Source organism: Crocuta crocuta, unplaced genomic scaffold (assembly GCF_008692635.1).
Source record: "Crocuta crocuta isolate KB4526 unplaced genomic scaffold, BGI_CrCroc_1.0 scaffold194, whole genome shotgun sequence".
In the NCBI taxonomy this organism is placed as follows: Eukaryota; Metazoa; Chordata; class Mammalia; order Carnivora; family Hyaenidae; genus Crocuta; species Crocuta crocuta.
In genome coordinates this window covers 2,378,161-2,396,776 of record NW_027530084.1, presented here as the reverse complement: position 1 = coordinate 2,396,776, position 18,616 = coordinate 2,378,161, and the positions used below count along the sequence as shown (strand labels likewise).

Below are 18,616 nucleotides of genomic sequence, written 5' to 3'. Positions count from 1 at the left end.
TGTGTGGAGCTCTTGTTTTTGTGAAAATGATTTTAGGGCCCACCTACAAGGACTTCAGTCTCTCTGAGTTGCTATAGTAGCACCTTAACCCCTCGGTCCCTGGATCTGGGATTCTGGCTGCCAAAGGATCCATCTTATTTATTACCGCAGTCAATCCTGTGTCAGCCCATCAATAAAAAGAGACTATCTCACTCTCTGATGGCCTCCAGGGAAGAATATGTGGTAGTGAGTTATTCTGTCTTCTTTTTTAAATGGGGGAGGAACCTTTCATCATTTTGGCGTGTCAGTATCTAGGGACTACCCCTATTGGTCCCAGATTGGGAACTTTAATATAGTCTTAAAATTGTTGTGTATGTAAAGAAAAGGAGGGTAGTAACTTTATCGGTCTTTTCTGTCATTTGTCGTCATTTGGGGGGACAGTGGGGGCATGGCTCTGTCTTACTGGCTTCTTGGGGTTGCAGCTGTTACTTTACAAATGTAAGCACTTGCCCTAGAGCATTTGTAGATACAGGAGGTATTTTGCATTTTGAAAATATACCTTATTTCTGCCCCTGTAAGTTAATGGCATACAACATAGTATAGAATTCTTATTTTGTTATTGCTTATTATTGCTGCATTTAAAGCTGTATTTCCTAACTTGTCTGGCTAGTGTGTGTTTTGGCTTGGTTCTGACCTGACACAAATCCATTCTCTGTGAAGGAGTGGTTAATTCTTCTGAGTACTGGCAGGCAGCGATTAGTTGCTGTGAAAATCCTTGTGGAGCATACAAATGTGCCACAGGGGGAAATTGTATCCCTCAGTGTGGCAAAAGGGTTAATTAAGACATGCAAGGAAAATAGATTTATTTTTTTCTTTTCATTCAATTCTCTTACTTTAGGCCAAAATGAATCTGGAGTTGCTGTCCATAATGAGAGAATATATTTAGTTGGTGGATATTCGATTTGGACGAATGAGCCTCTGGCTTGTATCCAGGTGAGTGGTCGAAGTTCCTTTTGAAGTTCGCTCAGGTGGTTCAGTGAGGTTACTTTTTGCAGTGCTACTACTGAAGGAAGAGGTATTTACTCCTAGAAAGAGGTTTGAGGTCCCTTTGTGTAGCTAGTTCAATCACTAAACTTCATCCTGCTTCCTAAAAATAATACCGAATAAATGATCAAGCTCTACTGAAAATAAAGATGAGGAAGAGCTTTGAAAATATATACAGTAAAACCTTAGATTGAGCATAACTTGTTCTGGGAGTGTTCTGCAAGGCTAGCAATCATTTCTAATTTTAACTTGATAAACCGAGTGGTGTCTTGCAATACAAGTAGTACATGACGCCAAATGTCACATGATCACAGCTGATCACATCTGAGCCAGTGGTTCTTGAAATTTACTTTGATATATGAGTGCTTTGGATTACAAGCATGTTTCCAGAACAGATTAAGCTTGCAAACCAAGGTTTTACTGTATAATATATTCTGGAAATGGGGAAAGTGCGCTACCTTTCTTTTTCTTCTAAACCAAGAAAGTCTAGAATAAATAGCACTTTCACACTCCCAAAACTTTACAAATGCCTCCTTTCCACTCCATTGGTTTATTTTCTGTGTTTCAATTTGTTCATTTCAATCAATCACACCTACTAAGATGTTTTCCTTCCTGGTAGAAGTTGTGAACAGTGGTGGTTTATGATTAGCCTGATGGAGATAGCCTCTGCCCCAGGGAACAGCCCTGGCATATCAGCACGTGAACAGCCCAGCAGGGGCAAATTGCCCCGAGCTTCAGAACAACAACAGCTTTTGCTGATATGCATATTAAACGTTTTATTTTTTACAATTCTTACCATAGTTTTTCTGTTTTAAATGTTCTTTGATGTTGTTGACATGTATTAGGCTTGATTTTTCTCTTGATCTCTGGAAAAATACATATCCTTATAACTACTCTTATTATCTAACCTTACTCTTGAGGTAATTTTTTAACCACTACTTCATTATCTTTAATAGTTGCAGGANTTGGCTAAATTCTTGGATCAGTTCCAGTAGGCTTCTGGTGGAGTCTGTTCGGTGTTCTATGTAGAGTAACATGTCGTCTGCAAAAAGTGATAGTTTGACTTCCTCCCTGGNCTGTCCAGGGCCTATCCTTTCAGAGAGTGTTTTTTGAATGGTATGTCTTGGTCTCTCTTGATGGGACCTTGGTTATTTTATTTTCCTATCCGTAGTGATATTTGGGACTCTCCACCTTGTGTACTCTGGCTTGTTTCTTCAGGTAGCCTTTAGAAGTCTTTCTCAGTGGAGTCTGCGTCCTTTCTCTCCCAATCTCTTGGGTGTGGTACGGTTTCCTATGGCTTCAGAACTTTTCCGTGTGATGCCTGGGCGCAAGTGCAGGTATGGAGCTCCCTACTTCTCCGCCATCTTGCCCCTCCCTTCCTGTATCAGATTTTAGTTTTTCCTACAGTCCCGTCTCATAAAGTATATATATTTTCTCAAGAAACTTTTCCATGTTGTCTAAGTTTTCAAAATTGCAGTGACTATTTGTTTTGTGACTGCTTAGGTATATTCCTCATTACATTCATAATAGTGATTTTTATTTATTTATTTTTTTTAATTTTTTTTCTCTTCTCCTCTTGGTTTGTCTTGCCAGAGGTTTGTCTGGGTATTTACTACTTCAATTAAGTATATCTAAATCAGCAGGGGTACCGTAAGTATGCACAACATAATAAACAAGCTGGTCCTAATGGATGTGAGTTCTGGATCGAATAATTAGGATATTGTNTTAGTTTATTGCGATATTAACATTTAATATTGTATGCAAGGTATATAAAAATGTTATACATGTATACATTGCTAAATGATCACCAAAATAAATTTAGTTAACAATCATAATCTCACACAGTTACAGGAGTTTTTTCTTGAGAAGAACTTTTAAAATCTCCTAGCAGCTTCCAAATATTCAATACAGTATTGGTAATTGTAGTTACCGTGCTGTACATTATATCCCCAGGATTTATTTATCTTCTAAGTAGAAGTGTGTATCTTCTTTTATATTGAACTAGACATGACACACAATGTTATATATTAGCTTCAGGTGTATAGCATAGTGATTCAACAGTTCTGTACATTATGCTGTGCTCACCAAAAGTGTTAACTAACATGTGTCACCATACAGCGCTATTACAATACCATTGACCAGATTTCCTGTGCTGTGCCTTTTATTCCCATGCCTTATTCATTCCATAACTGGAAGCCTGTATGTCCTACTCCCCATCACCCATTTTGTCCAGTTCATACACCCACCTTCTCTCTGGAACCCACCAGTTTGTTCTTTGTATATATGGGTCTCTTTCTCCTTTATATATTTGTTTGTTTTGTTTTTTTTTAGGTTCCACATATAAGTGAAATCATATAGTATATGTCTTTTTCTGTCTGACTTATTTCATTTAGCATAACATTCTCTAGGTCTGTCCATGTTGTCAACAAATGGCAAGATCTCATTTTTTATGGTTGAGTAATATTCCATTGTATGCATATTTTCTTATTTGCTTTGTCAATTAGTGGACACTGGGTTGCTTCCATATCTTGGCTATTATTGTAATAATGCTGAGTAAACATAGGGGTATCTTTTTGAATTAGTGTCTTTGTATTCTTTGGGTAAATACCCAGGAGTAGAATTATTGGATCATATGGTATTTTTATTTTTAGATTTTTGAGGAACCTCCCTACTGTTCCATAGTGTTTGCACCAACTTACATTTCCACCAGTAGTGCGTAATGATTCCCTTTTTCCACATCCTTGTCAACACTCATTATTTCTTGGGTTTTTTGTTTTTTTTTTATACTTGCCATTCTCACTGTTTGTGAGGTGATATTTCATTATGATTTTGACTTGAGTTTCTTTTATAAGTGACGTTGAACATCTTTTCATATGTCGGTCGACCGACATATGTAATGTCTTTTTTGGAAAACTGTCTATTTAGGTTCCCTACCTGTTTTTTAATCAAAAAAATTTGTTTGGTGTTGAGTTGTATAAATTCTTTATATATTTTGGAAATTAATCCCTTACTGGGTATATCATTTGCAAATATCTTTTCCCGTTCATTTGGTTGCCTTTCCATTTTGTTGATGGTTTCTTTCACTGTGCAAAAGCTTTTTATTTTGTTACAGTCTCAATAGTTTATTTTTGCTTTTGTTTCCCTTACCTGAGAAAACATATATAAAAATATTAGGCTAAGGCCATTGTCTAAGAGATTACTCCTGTGTTTTCTTTTAGGAGTTGTATGATATCAGATCTCACATTTAGGTCTTTAATGCATTTTGAGTTTATTTCTTATGTGTGATATAAGAAAGTGGTCCAGTTTCATTCTTTTGTATGTAGCTGTACAGTTTTCCTAACACTATCGAAAAGACTGTTTTCTCCATTGTGTATTTTTGCCTCCTTTGTTATAAATTAATTGATTTTATGAGTAGGGGTTTATTTCTGGGCTCTCTCTACCTGTTGCATTGATCTGAATGTTTATTTTTGTACCAATCACATGCACACCAGTCACTGTTTCGATTAGTATAGCTTTATAGTCTATCTTGAAATTTGGGATTGTGATACCTCCAATTTTGTTCTTCTTTCATAAGTTTGGTTTTGCTATTTGAGGTCTTTTGTGGTTCCATAAAAATTTTAGTATTGATCTAGTTCTATGAAAAATAGTTTGTTTTAAATTTTAAAGCATGAGAAGGGGAGAGGGGCAGAGGGAGAAAGAATCTTAAGTAGGCTCCACCCTTAGCATGGAGCCCAATGTAAGGCTCCATCCCATGACCCTCAGATCATGACTTGAGCCAAAATCAAGAGATGTTTGCTCAACCAACTAAACTACCCAGATGCCCCAAAATACTGTTGGTTTTTTGATAGGATTACATTGAATATGTAGATTTCTTTGGATAGTATGGACATTTTAATGATATTAATGCATTTACATGGTATATCTTTTCATTTGTTTGTGTTGTTTTCAATCTCTTCATTAATGTCTTATAGTTTTCAGAATACAGGTTTTCATTTTTCTGATTGTTTATTCCTAGGTATTTTATTCATTTGGTACAATTGGAATTGTCTGCTTAATTTCCATTCTGCTTTGTTATTAACATATAGCAATGCAGCACATTTCTGTATATTAATTTTGTATTCTGCAGCTCTACTGAATTCATTTATCAGTTTTAATAGTTTTTTGGTGGAATCTTTAGAGTTTTCTATGTATAGTATGTCATCTGCAATTGGTAACAGCTTAATATCTTCCTTACCAACTTGGATGCTTATTATTATTTTTTTTTCTTTTCTAATTGTTGTGTCTAGGACTTCCATTACTATGTTGAATAGAGGGGCAAGAGTAGACCTCCTTGTTCTCATTCTGATCTAGAGGAAAAGCTGTATTTTTCCCTACTGAGTCTGATGTTAGCTGTGGGTTTGTAATATATGGCTTTTATATCATTGTGGTATATTCTCCCTCAACCTACTCTGTTGAGAATTTTTATCATGAGTAGATGGTGAATTTTGTCAAATGCTTGTCCTGTATCTCTTGAGATGATCATATAATTTTTTTTTCTTAAGGTGGTGTATCATGCTGATTTGTGAATATTGAATCATCCTTGCATCACCTGAATAAATCCCTCTTGATTGTGATGAATCATTTTTTTATTGTTGTTGAATTCAGTTTGCTCATCTTTTGTTGAGAAGTTTTGCATCTGTGGACATCTGGGTGGCACCGTCGGTTAAGTGTGTGACTCTTGATCTGAGCTCAGGTCATGATATTAGAAACTATGGGTTCAAGCCCATCACTGGGCTCTGTGCTGATGGCAAGGAGCCTGCTTAGGATTCTCTCTCTCCTTCTCTCTGCTGCTCCACAGCTTGTTCTCTCTCTCTCTCTCTCTCTTTCTCTCTCTTTCTGTCTCTGTCAGTCTCTCTCAAATAAGTAAACTTGTAAAAAGCCTTTTTTAATTTTTTTAAACCTGTGTTCATTATGGATATTAGACTGTAGCTTTCTTTCTTTGTAGTATCTTTGTGTGGTTTTGGTATCAGGGCAATGCTGGCCTTATAGAATATATTTGGAAGTTTTTCTTCCCCTTCTATTTTTTTTAGAATAGTTTGAGGAGAAGAAGTATTAACCCTTTGTTGGTAGAATTCACTTGTGAACCCATCTGTTCCTGGACTTTTGTTTGTTGGAATTTTTTCATTACCGATTCGATTTTGTTAGTAGTAATCAGTCTGTGTATATTTTCTGTTTCTCCCTGATTTAGTTTTGTTACTAGAAATTTACTGTTTCTTCTAGTTTGTCCAATTTGTTGGCATATAGTTTTTCATAGTAGTTTCTTATAATCCTTTGTATATCTGTAGTGTCAACTGTTATTTCTCTTTTGCTTCTTACTCTCTTTATTTCTGCCCTCTCCTTTTTCCTTGAGGGGTCTGGCTAAAGGGCTGTCAGTTTGTGTATCTTTTCAAGAACTAGTTCTTCATTTCATTGATCTTTCATACATATTTTTTAGCCTCTATTTCATTTATTTCTGCTCTGAACTTCCTTCTACTAACATTGGGTTTTGTTTGTTCTTCTTTTTCTGTTTCTTTTAGGTGTAAGGTTAGATTGTTTATCATAGATTTTTCTTGTTCTTGAAGTACCCCTGTACTGCTACAAATTTCCCTCTTAGAACTGTTTTAGCTGTATCCCAAAGATTTTTTTTTTTAAGTTTGTTTATTTTGAGAGTGAAAGAGAGTATGTGAGTGGTGGAGGAGCAGAGACAGTGGGAGAGAAAGAATCCCAAGCAAGGTTCTGGGCTGTGTATCTGTTTTAGGTTTGTGGTTTTGGTTGCCATGAAGTTCATATACAACATGTAAAGTATATAGCAGTCTATATTAAGTTGATGGTCATTTAAGTTTAAATACATTCTAAAAGAACTTTAATTTTACTCCCTGATCCCCATTTTATGTATGTAGTCATGTTTTACATCTTTTTATTTTGTGAGTCCCCTTAACAAATTTTTAGGATATTATTGATTTTTATGACTTTTGTCTTCTAACCTTCACACTAGCTTTATAACTGATTGTTCTACTACTTTTATTGTGTATTTACTTTCACTCATTATATTTTTTGCTTTCATAGTTTTCTTCTAATTATCCTCTCTTCCATTTAAGGAAGTCCCCTTAACAGTTCTTGTAAAGGTAGTTTAGTGGTGATGAACTCTTATTTGTCTGGGAAACTCTCTATCTCTTCCCAGTTTTTTTTTTTTAATTTAAACAATTTTTTAAATGTTTTATTTATTTCTGAGAAAGAGAGAGACAGAGTGAGCAGGCCCCAGGCTCTGAGCTAGCTGTCAGCACAGAGCCTGATGCAGGGCTTGAACCCACAAACCATGAGATCATGACCTGAGCCAAAGTTGGATGCTTAACTGACTGAGCCACCCAGGTGCCCCTGTCTCTTCTGTTTTAAAAGATCACCTTGCCAGATTATTCTTGGCTGTAGGGTTTTTCTTCTCAGCACTTTGAATATATCATGCCAGTCCCTTGTTGCCTACAAAGTTTTGGCTGAAAAATCAGCTGATAGCCTCCTGGGGTTCTCCTTATATATAAATAGTTGCCTCTCCCTAGCTGCTTTTAAAATGATCTCTTTATCTTTAATCTTTGACATTTTAATTATTATGTGTCCTGGTGTTTATCTCCTTGGGTTCATTTTGTTTCAAAGTTTTTGTGCTTCCTGGGCCTAGATATCTGTTTTCCCCTCCAGGTTAGGGAGGATTTCAGCTATTGTTTCTTTAAAAAAAAAAAAAAAAAAAAAAGATTTCTGTCCCTTTTCTTTTCTCTTCCTTGGGATCCCTATGAGGCAAATATTTGTTCACTTGATGGCATCCCAGAAGATCTCTTAACCTATTTTCACTTTTTAAAATTTTTTCTTTATGCTGCTCAGCTTGAGTGCTTCCATTAACCTGTCTTCCTAAATGCTGATCCATTCTACATCGACTAATGTACTGTTGTACTCTAGTATATATTTCATTTCAGTTATTCTTCAATTCTGATTGGTTCTTTTTTTGTTTTCTCTTTATTAAAGTTCTCCCTAAGTTTATCCACTTTTTCCCAGTCCAGTGAGTATCTTTAAGCCTATTGTTTTGAATCCTTTATCAGATAGATTGGTTATCTCTGTTCTATTTAGTTCTTTTTCTAAAGTTTTGTCTTATTCTTTTATTTGGAGCATATTCTGTCTCCTCATTTTGATTGATTTTCTGTATTTGTGTTAATGAATTAGGTAGAACAGTTACTTCTCCTAAACTCAAAGGAATGGCCTTGTGTATGGTTGTCCCCTGTGTAGACTGTGTGTGGCGGATGACTTTGGTAACTGGAATAGAGCTGTGGCTAGTGTGGCCTGGGGGTACAGGACATTCTGTGCTGGGGCTGCTTTGGGACGACCTGACCTGAATGCCCAGGTCAGGGCATTTTCAGGACTCGTGCAGAGGGCGACATGGCATGATGTCTCAGGCTGATGTGTGTGCATACTGGGGGTTCCCAGTACTCTCTGCACAGAGGGTATTTTGGCAGTACAGATGAAGCTGACAGGGGTGAAAGGGTATCCCAGAGTGCTCCACATGAGGGGTGTCTTGGTGTGGTGGCTGGAGTCAAGGCAGATGTGGTTAGGGTGACCTGGGGTATTCTGCGTAGGGGCATCATGGTGGAACAGCTGAAACCTAGGTGAGGCATAGACAGGGAGTATCCTGGCAAGCCATCTGGAGTTGGCGTGCTTTGGACCTAGAATGTTCTATAGTAATTTGCACCTGTATCACTTTGGAGTGATGGCTGGAGCTGTAGTGAGTGCTTGCTAAGGATGTCTTATGTGCTGCACTAGGGCTGCCTTGGTCAGGCAGCTGGGGCTGGTGTGGGCTGGGGGCCCAGGGCTTACTGAAGCAATATGCCAGCTAGGGTACCTAGAGCCTGCTTCTAACCACCCTACCAGGTGGGGTCATACAGTATTTATCTTTTCCTGTCTGACTTATTTCGTTTACCATAAACACTGTCAAGGTCCCTCCATGTTGTTGCAAAAGGCAGATTTCCTTCCTTTTTATGGCTGAATACTATTCGTGTGTGTGTCCCTGTGTGTAGGTGTTGTGCATGTGAATATGTGTATGATCACAATTTCCTTACCTATTCATTCATTAATTTAGGTTGTTTCTATGTGTTGGTAATTATAAATAATGCTTCAGTGAACATGGAGGTACACATATTTTCAAGCTAAGGATTTCATTTCCTTCAGATACATACCCAGAAGTGGTATGGATCATATGGTAGTTTCATTTTTAATTTTTTCAGGAAACCTCCATGCTGTTTTCTGTAGTGACTGTACCAATTTATAGTTGGACCAGCAGTGTACAAGGGTTTCCTAGTCTCCAAATCCTCACCAACACTTGTTATTTCTTGTCTTTTTGATGACAGTGTTCTAACAAGTGTGAGGTGATAACTCATTGTGGTTTTGATTACTGTTTCCCTGATGATCAGTGATGTTGAGCACCTTGTCACATACCTGCTCATCATTCTTATATCATCTTTGGAAAAATGTCTATTCAGACCCTCTGCTTCTTTTTAATCAGACTGTTTTTTTTATTGAGTTGTAGGAGTTCTTCATAGTGTTTTGGATATTAATCCCTTATCAGATATATAATATTAAAGTATATTCTCCCATTTGGTAGTTTGGCTTTTCATTTTCTTTTGATGTGCAGATGGTTTCCTTTGGTGTGCAGACACTTTTAATTTCATGTAGTCCTACTTATTTTTGCTTTTGTTGCCTTTGCTTTCTGTCAAATCCAAAAAATCATTGCCAAAACCAAAGACAAGGAGTTTGTCCTCTTTTCTTCTAGGACTTTTATGATTCTGGGTCTTATGTCCAAGTCTCTTATCCATTTTGAGTTGATTTTTGTGTATGGTGAAAGAAAAGGGTCCAGTTTCATTGATTTGCATGTGCTGTCCAGTTTTCCCAACACTTTTTATTGAAGAGATTATTCTTTCTCTTGTTTGTATATTCTTGGCTCCTTTGTAAAAAATTAATTGACCATATATGTATGGGTTTACTTCTGGTCTCTCCATTGTGTTCTATTGATCTGTTTTTATACTTAAACCAAACTGTTTTATTTACCATAGTTTTGTAATATATCTGAAACCAGAACTTGTGATGACTCCAGCTTTGTTCTGCTTTAAGTTGATTTGGCTATTTGGGGAGCCTTTTGTCTTTCATACAAATTTTAGAGTTTTTCTGTGAAAAATGCCATTGGAATTATGATAGGGATTGCATTGCTTCAATAGTACAGACATTTTAATATTAATTTTCCCAATCAGTGAACACAGAATATCTTTCCATTTATTTGTGTCATCTTCAGTTTCATCAATATCTGATAGTTTCTAGTATACAGATATTTCTGCTTCCTGGTTCAGTTTATTCCTTGACATTTTATTCTTTTTGCTGCAATTATAAATGGGATTGATTTCTTAATTTCTTTTTGATAGTTTGATATTAGTGTATAGAAACACAACTGATTTTTGTATATTTTGTATTTTGTCTCTTTACTGAATTTAGTAGCTTTAACAGTTTTTTTCATTGATTCGTTAGTTTATATATATACTACATCATCTACAAATGAAGACCATTTTACATCTTCCTTTCTGATTTGGATGTCTTTTATTTCTTGTGATATTGTTTTGGCTAGGATTTCTAGTACATTGTTGAATAAAAGTGGCAATAATGAGCATACTTGTCAAGTGCCTAACCTTAGAGAAAAAGATTTTAGCTTTTTACTGTTAATTATGTTAGCTGTAAACTTGTCATATATGGCTTTTATTATGTTGAGGTGTGTTCCCTATATACCCAGTTTTTTTAAAGTCTTTTATTATGAATGAATGTTGAATTTTTTCAAATGCTTTTTCTGAATTGATTGTTGTTTGATTTTTATTCTTCATTTTGTTAGTGTGATGTATCACATTAAGTTGATTTGCATGTGTTGAACCATCCTTGCATTGCTGGAATAAATCTCACTTGAATGTAATATATGAAACTTTTAATGTATTGTTAAATTCAGTGTGCTAATATTTTCCTGAGGATTTTTGCTTCCATATTCATCAGGGATATTGGCCTGTAATTTTCTTTAGTGTGCTTTTGTGGTTTTGGTATTTAGGTAATGCTGGTATTGTAAAACAAGTTTGGGGATGTTTCCTTCAATTTTTTAGAAGCTTTTGAGAAGTATTTGTATTTCTGCTTTAATCTTTATTATTTCCTTGTACTGTTTTTTGTTTTTGTTTCTTTTTGTATTTTACCCCTTGTACTGTTTTTCAGTTTTATTCTTCTTTTCTAGCTCCTATAGAGTCTAAGCTTAGGTTGTTTTAGATTTCTTTCACTTCATGAAGTAGGCCTCTGTTACTATAAACTTTTCTGTTAGAAGAGTGTTTGCTGTATCCCAAAGATTTTGGTACATCGTGTTATCATTTTCATTTGTTTCCATGTATTTCTTTTTTTAAAATAAGTTCTACAGCCAATCTGCGGCTTGAAGTCATGACCTCATGATCTAGAGTTGCATGCTTTACCAACTGAGCAAGCCAGGTTTCCCTCCAATGTGTCTTTGATTTCTTCTTTGATTTCTGCTTGTCTCATTCACTGTTTAGTAACATGTTGTTTAATCTCTATATATTTGTGTTCCCTCTAAATTTTTTCTTTTGGTTCATTTCTAATTTTATAGCATTCTGGTTGGAAAAGATGCATAGTATGACTGAAGTCTTTTTGAATTTGAGACTTGTTTTGTGGCCTAACATGCGATTTGTTCCATAGAATTTCCCCTGTGCACTTGGAAAGAATGTGTATTCTGCTTTTTTAGGATGGAATGTTTAGGATGGAATGTTTTGGATGTATCTGTTAAACTTGTCTCATCCAATGTGTCATTGAAAGCCACTGTTTCTTTGTTGATTTTCTGTTTTGGATGATCTACTTACTGGTGTAAGTGGGGTTTTAAAGTGCCCTGCTCTTAATGTATTACTGTTGATTACTTCCTTTATATTTGTAATTAGCTGCTTTGTATATTTCAGTACTCTTATGTTAGGTGCATCAATATTTAAAATTGTTACAGTTCTTGTCCCTTTATGATTAGGTAAGGTCATTCTTTGTCTCTGGTTACAGAGTTTGTTTTCAAGTTTCTTTTGTCTTCTATAAATATTGCTACCCTTCATTTCCATGATAAATGCCTTTCCATTACTTTACTTCCAGGCTGCATGTGTCTTTAGGTCTGAAATTAGTCCTTATAGGCAGCATGTAGATAAGGCTTATTTTTTATCCATTTCATCATCTATGTCTTTTGATTGGAGTGTTTAGTCCATTGACATTCAAAGTAATTATTGATAAGTATGTACTTATTGCCATTTTGTTACTTGTTTTATTATTGTTTTTGTAGTTCTTCCCTGTTCCTTTCTTTTGGTTTCTTATCTCATGGTTTGTTGGTTTTCTTTAGTGATATTCCTGGATTCCTTCTCTTTATTTTTTGCATACATATTACTGGCTGTTGACTTGTGGTTACTATTCAGTTTGTATATAACATCTTATGCATATAACAGTCTATATTAAGTTGATGGTTGCTTAAGTTTGAACCCACCTTAAAAGCACAAAATTTTTACTCCACTCTCCCCTACATTTTAGGTACATGGTATCATTTACATCTTTTTGTTTTATGAATTCCCTGATTTTTAATTTTACTGCTTTTGTGCTTCCTGCTTTTACTCCTGCTTATGGGCTTTTCGTTGTACTCAAAGAGTCCCTTTTAACATTTCTCGTAAGGCTGGTTTAATGGTCATGAATTCTTTTAATTTTTGTTTGTCTCGGAAACTCTTGTCTCTCCTATTATGAATGATAGCCTTGCTGGACAGTGTATTTGGCTTTTTTTGTTTGTTTGTTTATTTTTTGTTTAGCACTTTGAATATATTATGCCACTCCTTTCTGGCCTGCAGAGTTTCTGCTGAAAAGAACAAGCTGATAGCCCTTTGGAGCTTTCCTTGTATGTAACTGTTTTCTTTTGCTGATTTCAAAGTTCTCTTCATCACTACTTTTTGCCATTTTAATCGCAATGTGCCTTTTAAAAAATGTTTATTTTTGAGAGCACGTGCGAGAGGGGAAGAGGAGAGAGAGAGAGAGAGAGAGAGAATCCCAAGCAGTTTCCATGCTTATCAGCATAGAGCATAATGAGAGGCTCAAACTCACAAACCATGAGGTCATGACCTAGGTTGAAATCAAAAGAAGGGAGCTGAGTCATCCAGTTGCCCCACTATGTGCCTTTTTGTGGACCTCCTTTGGTTGACTTTGTTGAGGCTTCCTATGACTAGATTTGTTTCCTTCCCCAGATTTGGGAAGTTTTCAGCCATTTCTTCAAATAAAATTTCTGCCACATTTCTCTCCTCCTTCTAGGATCCCTGTAATCTAAATGTTATTAAGTTGATGGTGTTACTTCATTTCTTCATTCTCATTTTTCATTTTTTTTCTCTTTCCTGTTCAGCTTGGTTGCTTTCCATCCCTCTGTCCTCCAGGTCACTGAATTGTTCTTCTGATTCCTGTAGTTTACTATTTATTTCATCTAGTGCATTTTTAATGTCAGTTATTGAGTTCTTCAACTCTGATTGTTTTCTCTCTATTGAAGGCCTCACTGAGATGTTCCATTCTTTACTCAAGTCAATTATCTTTATGATCATTACTTTAAATTCTCTATCAGGCATAATACTTATATCTGTTTCACATAGATCTCATGCTGTGGTTTTGTCTTGTTCTTTCCATAGGGACACAATCCTCTGTCTCCTCAATTTGTCTAACTCTGTTTCCATGTATTAGGAAAGTAAGCTGAGTCTCATACTGTTGAAAGTAGTGCCTTCTGAAGAGCCTCTAGTGCCCTGTAATGCTATGTTGCTTATTCACCAGAACCTGGCACTTCATGGGATGTCTCTTATGTGTGTTGTGTGTGTCCTACTGTTGTGGTTGAGCTACATTTGCCTTAAGTCCAGTCACCTTCAATGATTCTCTGCCTATTGTAGACAGGTTTTGTCCTCTGTGTTGCTTGTGGGCCACTCTGGGGCTGCCTTCTGCTTGAGTTGGATCAGGCCAGGCTTTCATCAGAGTGCTCTAGTGAAATGCAAGGCGCTCTTCCTGTGTAGTTTCAAGAAGATTTTGTTGGTGGGTGGGGCCTGTAGTCAGACCATATGCCTGACCCCAGCCCACTGCTGGGGCCATAGTTGGATGAGTTTGTGTGTTTTTCTTCCCCACTCCCTGGGGCAGGAGTTACTTTGGAGTCCTGCTGACCTGTCAGAGTTGCCTGCATACTGCCATGGTTGTGGTAATGCTTTGAATGGACTCTTGCAGAGAGTGTGTTGGAGGGAGCAGGTCCACATGAGAATTCAGGAGTCAATAGGACTTGCACTGTTCTGCAGTGGCAGTAAGTCTATATGTAGCTGCTTTGGAAAACTCCTGCCGAGGCCAGGATGTGGGGGCTGGTCTACAGGAGAGTGCAGTAGTGGAAAGAGCTCTTAGCAAGCTAGATGGAGACTCAAAATGCTGTGCTGATTCATGCAGGCATCCATGTATCTAGGCTGGGGGGCAGGGCAGGTAAATGGTACCTGCCAGCTCTTTTGTACCTGGAGAAATCTCCCAAAGATCCCTGCCCCTCCAGCACCTGCTTTAATATTAGTAAAAAAAATTCTATCCCATATCCCCCAGGTATCTTTCAAACTGCTGCTTATGTATAGTATCTCAGTGGGGCTGTTATGCTGTCTCTTTAGAAGTGAAGACTCAGTTTTCTTTTGCCATTCCACTCTCCTAGAGATGACCCTGCTAGTTTCAAAGTTCTAGGTGTTAAGCCAGGCTAATTTTAAGAACTCAAGAACTGAAGCCCCTTTGGATTTTAAAGCCAAATATTATGGGGATTTGACTTTCCGGTATATCTCCCGTGTGCCTGGTGTGAGTCTTGTGCGATTCCCTCTTGTGCCCACAGCATTGCTTCCACCCACTGATAGTCCTGCATGTTAGTCTGGCTCCCAACCATGACTCCACCCTTCCTTCCTTCCACGTGGCTTTTTCTCTACATTTATCTGTGGAGAGTCTGCAGGTCATTTTCTGGGTTATTTACACTGATGTGGGTATTATCTAGGTGTGTCTGTGGGACAGAATGAATCAAGGATCCTCGTTCTCCACTATCTTCCCCAGAAATCCTGAAGTTCTGTGTTCCAGTAGCCATTTTGATATACAAAATCAGTCATTTTGAAAGTGTGTTTATTCCCGTGGCTGGCACAGTGGTTCTCCACAGAGCAGATAAATTTGATAAAGGCATTGAAGACCCATTACTGTTTATGGGTAATAAGTGTCCATATAAGTATCCAGATTTTCACTTAAATAGATGTTTGGAATGGAAGTCTTCAGTGAGTATATACTCATCATAGATCATATTTCATTTTACTTATTGACAACTGTTTACAGTTTGTATTATCATTCATTCCGAACTGGGGTTGCATAGTCTCAAATAGTTGCTTACTTTATGCATGACTCAGGAACTATTTTTGGTTAAATAACAGTAATATATTGATGGTTGGAGAGGATGTTTACATGTTCATACACAAGTTGCTTCTTTGCTACTTGCTGGAAGATTATCCATCAGAGAAGTTAGATGAGAGAGTGGAATAGTGTTTATAAGAAGATGATGGTAGACAGTAGAAATTCTTAAGTACAAATCAGCAGGTTGAAAAGTACATGAAAATGAGGTGAAAAATAGTACATATGCTAAAAATATCAAACTTTAAATTTTGCATTAGTCACACATCTGTATAATCCTTGGATTCTAAGAGCATGACTAAGAGTAATGAAGATCATACTTAAATAGCTCTGGACTAAAGGACTAAAGATTAGTCCTTTAACATCCAGAAAGACTAAAGTCATTTACTGCCCTTGAAAATACCAGAAAATAACCTGTCTCTTTAGGCTGCCCCTTCTGAACGCTAATCAAAGCTTCTTTGTCACTTGTGGGACTCAAGCTACATAGGCACAAAGCATGTCAGATATCGAGAAAGTATAGCATTTTATTTTCTTTTACTACTTGACTTAGCATAGACTATTTGATCCATCACAAGAGCAACCCAAACAAGAGAAAAACTGAGATGCTCTTAAATTAATGCTGTTTAAAGATTGAGATTTGGACTTGTTAGTAGTAATAACTCATGGAAAATACTAAGGATAGATTCATAAGGAAAGTGCTCTTGTGTATTTAGGGGGTGTGCAAGAATCATCTGGCACAGAGGTTGATTCTAACCTAATGTGCTGTGGATGATGAGCAGCACATAAGAGAGCAGCTGCATAAGTGTGCAAGTGATTAGTCTGTATTTCCAGATCACCTCCACTGCTCTTCATTTACAATTACTTCCTTTTGGCTGGAGGATATGCTGCCAAACTGGCACCTCCTTCTCCCAAACGCCTTCTTTCTGCCAGTTTACAGGGGAGTGTTTTGGAGAAATACTGCCAAAACTTCTTTTCCCTTCTCGCAGATTAAATAAATTACATCTGTTTAACATATGCAGTCTCCATTAGCCCAGGGAACCAGACAAAAGCTCTCTGGATGATGACCTCAACTGACATTCTGTCTTCTAAAAATGTATTTAGCTGTGGAGAGAATATTGTGAATGGCACAAAATCTTTATTCTCTTTGGTTACAACTGTGAGCTCACATATTGGCTCTACCACTTACTTGACCAAGTCACTGAACTTTCTCTGTATCTCTGTTTTCTTCTCTATATATTCAAGACAATTCTTAACCTTATATAATTTAGGTAAATAGTGAAAGATCTCTGCTTTGTATATTTGATGAAATACTAATCAAAATCCCTTTAGGAATTTCCTTTTTCTTGCAGGGTGAGGCAATGCTTGTCAAATTAATCTTGAAATTTCTCTAGGGAAGTTAAATGTGTAAAAATAAGAAGTTTTTGAAATTGAATGAGACTTCCCCTACCCAGTCAAAAAACTGTAAATGTGGTATTTCAGGAAGATGCATAAATCAACAAAATAACAAAAATTTTATATGTAGCATATAGAAGAAATATTTTAAATTAGAGTGATTTTCTTCTAGAGCTATTTTGATGGGATGGAATAGCTATGTCCATTTGGGAAAAAAAAGCCAGAAGTTTTAACTTTCTTTTGTTTTAGGCCTTAGTGATTTCCTCCTTTATGAACTTGGATCCCCAAATCTCAAGGGTTCCTTTCATTTAAGAATGCATTATAGCAGTTAAAGGTTTAAAAATTATCCATCCACATGATAGATGAAGGCAGGAGTGGACAAGATACTGAAGAATAGTACCAAGAGGTGTGTGGTTGGGATATTAAGGCACATGTACACTTACAGTGCACGTGGGAAAAGGGGGACCAAAGGTGGATAGCAGTAGGACAATGCCAATTTGAACATTGTCTTTTGAAACTCATGGAATCCAAGAGATGAAAGGTTTTAAATGAGGTTAGTGGAAGGTCAAATGAAGAGAGATTAAGAAGATTGAGGGCTAGAAAGAGACTGAGTTTGACAAGATATGACCAGCTTTCTTCAAGAAAGAATTTTTCCAGTACACATATGGTCCCTGACTTACAATGGTTTGACTTAACAATTTTTCAACTTTACAAGGTGCAAAAGCAATACCCATTGAGTAGAAATCATACTTTGAATTTTGTATTTTGATCTTTTCCAGGCTAGTGATATACAGTATGATATGCTTGTGTTGCTGGACAGTGGCAGAGAGAATTATGACGGTAAACAACCAATACGCTTACCACCATTCTGTAAACATAACAGTTGTTTTTCACTTCCAGTATGGTATTCAATCAATTACATGATATACTTAACACTTTATTATAAAATAGGCTTTGTGTTTGATAATTTTCCCAATTGTAGGCTAATGTGAGTGCTTTGACCACATTTAAGTCAGGCTAGGTTAAGCTATGATATTTGGTAGGTTAGGTGTAATAAATGCATTTTTGACTTATGATATTTTCAATTTAAGATGGGTTTCTTGGAACATAACTCCACTGTATGGTGATAGCTGTATTAAAACTAAGCCAGATTCAGTGAGGTGACAGCAGGTTCAAACGAACAAAGAGACTCTTCTATACAATGGAAAGAGATGGAACTCCAGCTTAAAGAGGAAATAACTGGGGGAAAATATCCAGACTCAACTGATTTTGAATGTTCTACTAAGCCATGCTATAATATCTAGGTGCTAGACATCACCAGTTTTCAGAGTAAAGCTGCAAGGTCGATGTTGTTTTCTTCATTTTACAGATGAAAATTTATGAACCAACATATGACAACATTTACTAACTAGTTTTGGAAAGTTATTTAAGTAGTGTAAGAGTTAAAATTTTTTAATTCAAATTGACATACAGCGTTGTATTAGTTTCAGGTATAATGTATACTGACTTCGTACATTACTCAGTGCTCCCCATGTTGGCTCTATTTACCATTTGTCACCATGTAACGTTACTACAGTGTTGACTGACTGATATGCCTTATGCTATACTTTTCAACTCCATGACTTATTCTGTAACTGGAAATTTGTACCTTTTAATCCCTTTGGTCGATTTAACCTATTTC

The 18,616-nt window shown here is 36.6% G+C and overlaps 1 protein-coding gene across 6 annotated transcripts in view; it reads left to right on the top strand.

The window, feature by feature from the left end:
* Positions 1-18,616, top strand: part of KLHL32 (kelch like family member 32) — a 113,831-nt gene that overhangs the window by 84,517 nt on the left and 10,698 nt on the right. For 5 of the 6 annotated variants that reach the window (XM_077764733.1, XM_077764730.1, XM_077764734.1 and 2 more), the window contains one exon: positions 878-972. The exons of the other annotated variant lie outside the window; for it this stretch is intronic. In XM_077764733.1, the coding sequence (XP_077620859.1) occupies positions 878-972 (95 nt within the window). The remainder of the gene's footprint in view (positions 1-877; positions 973-18,616) is intronic. 6 annotated transcript variants of the gene reach the window in all.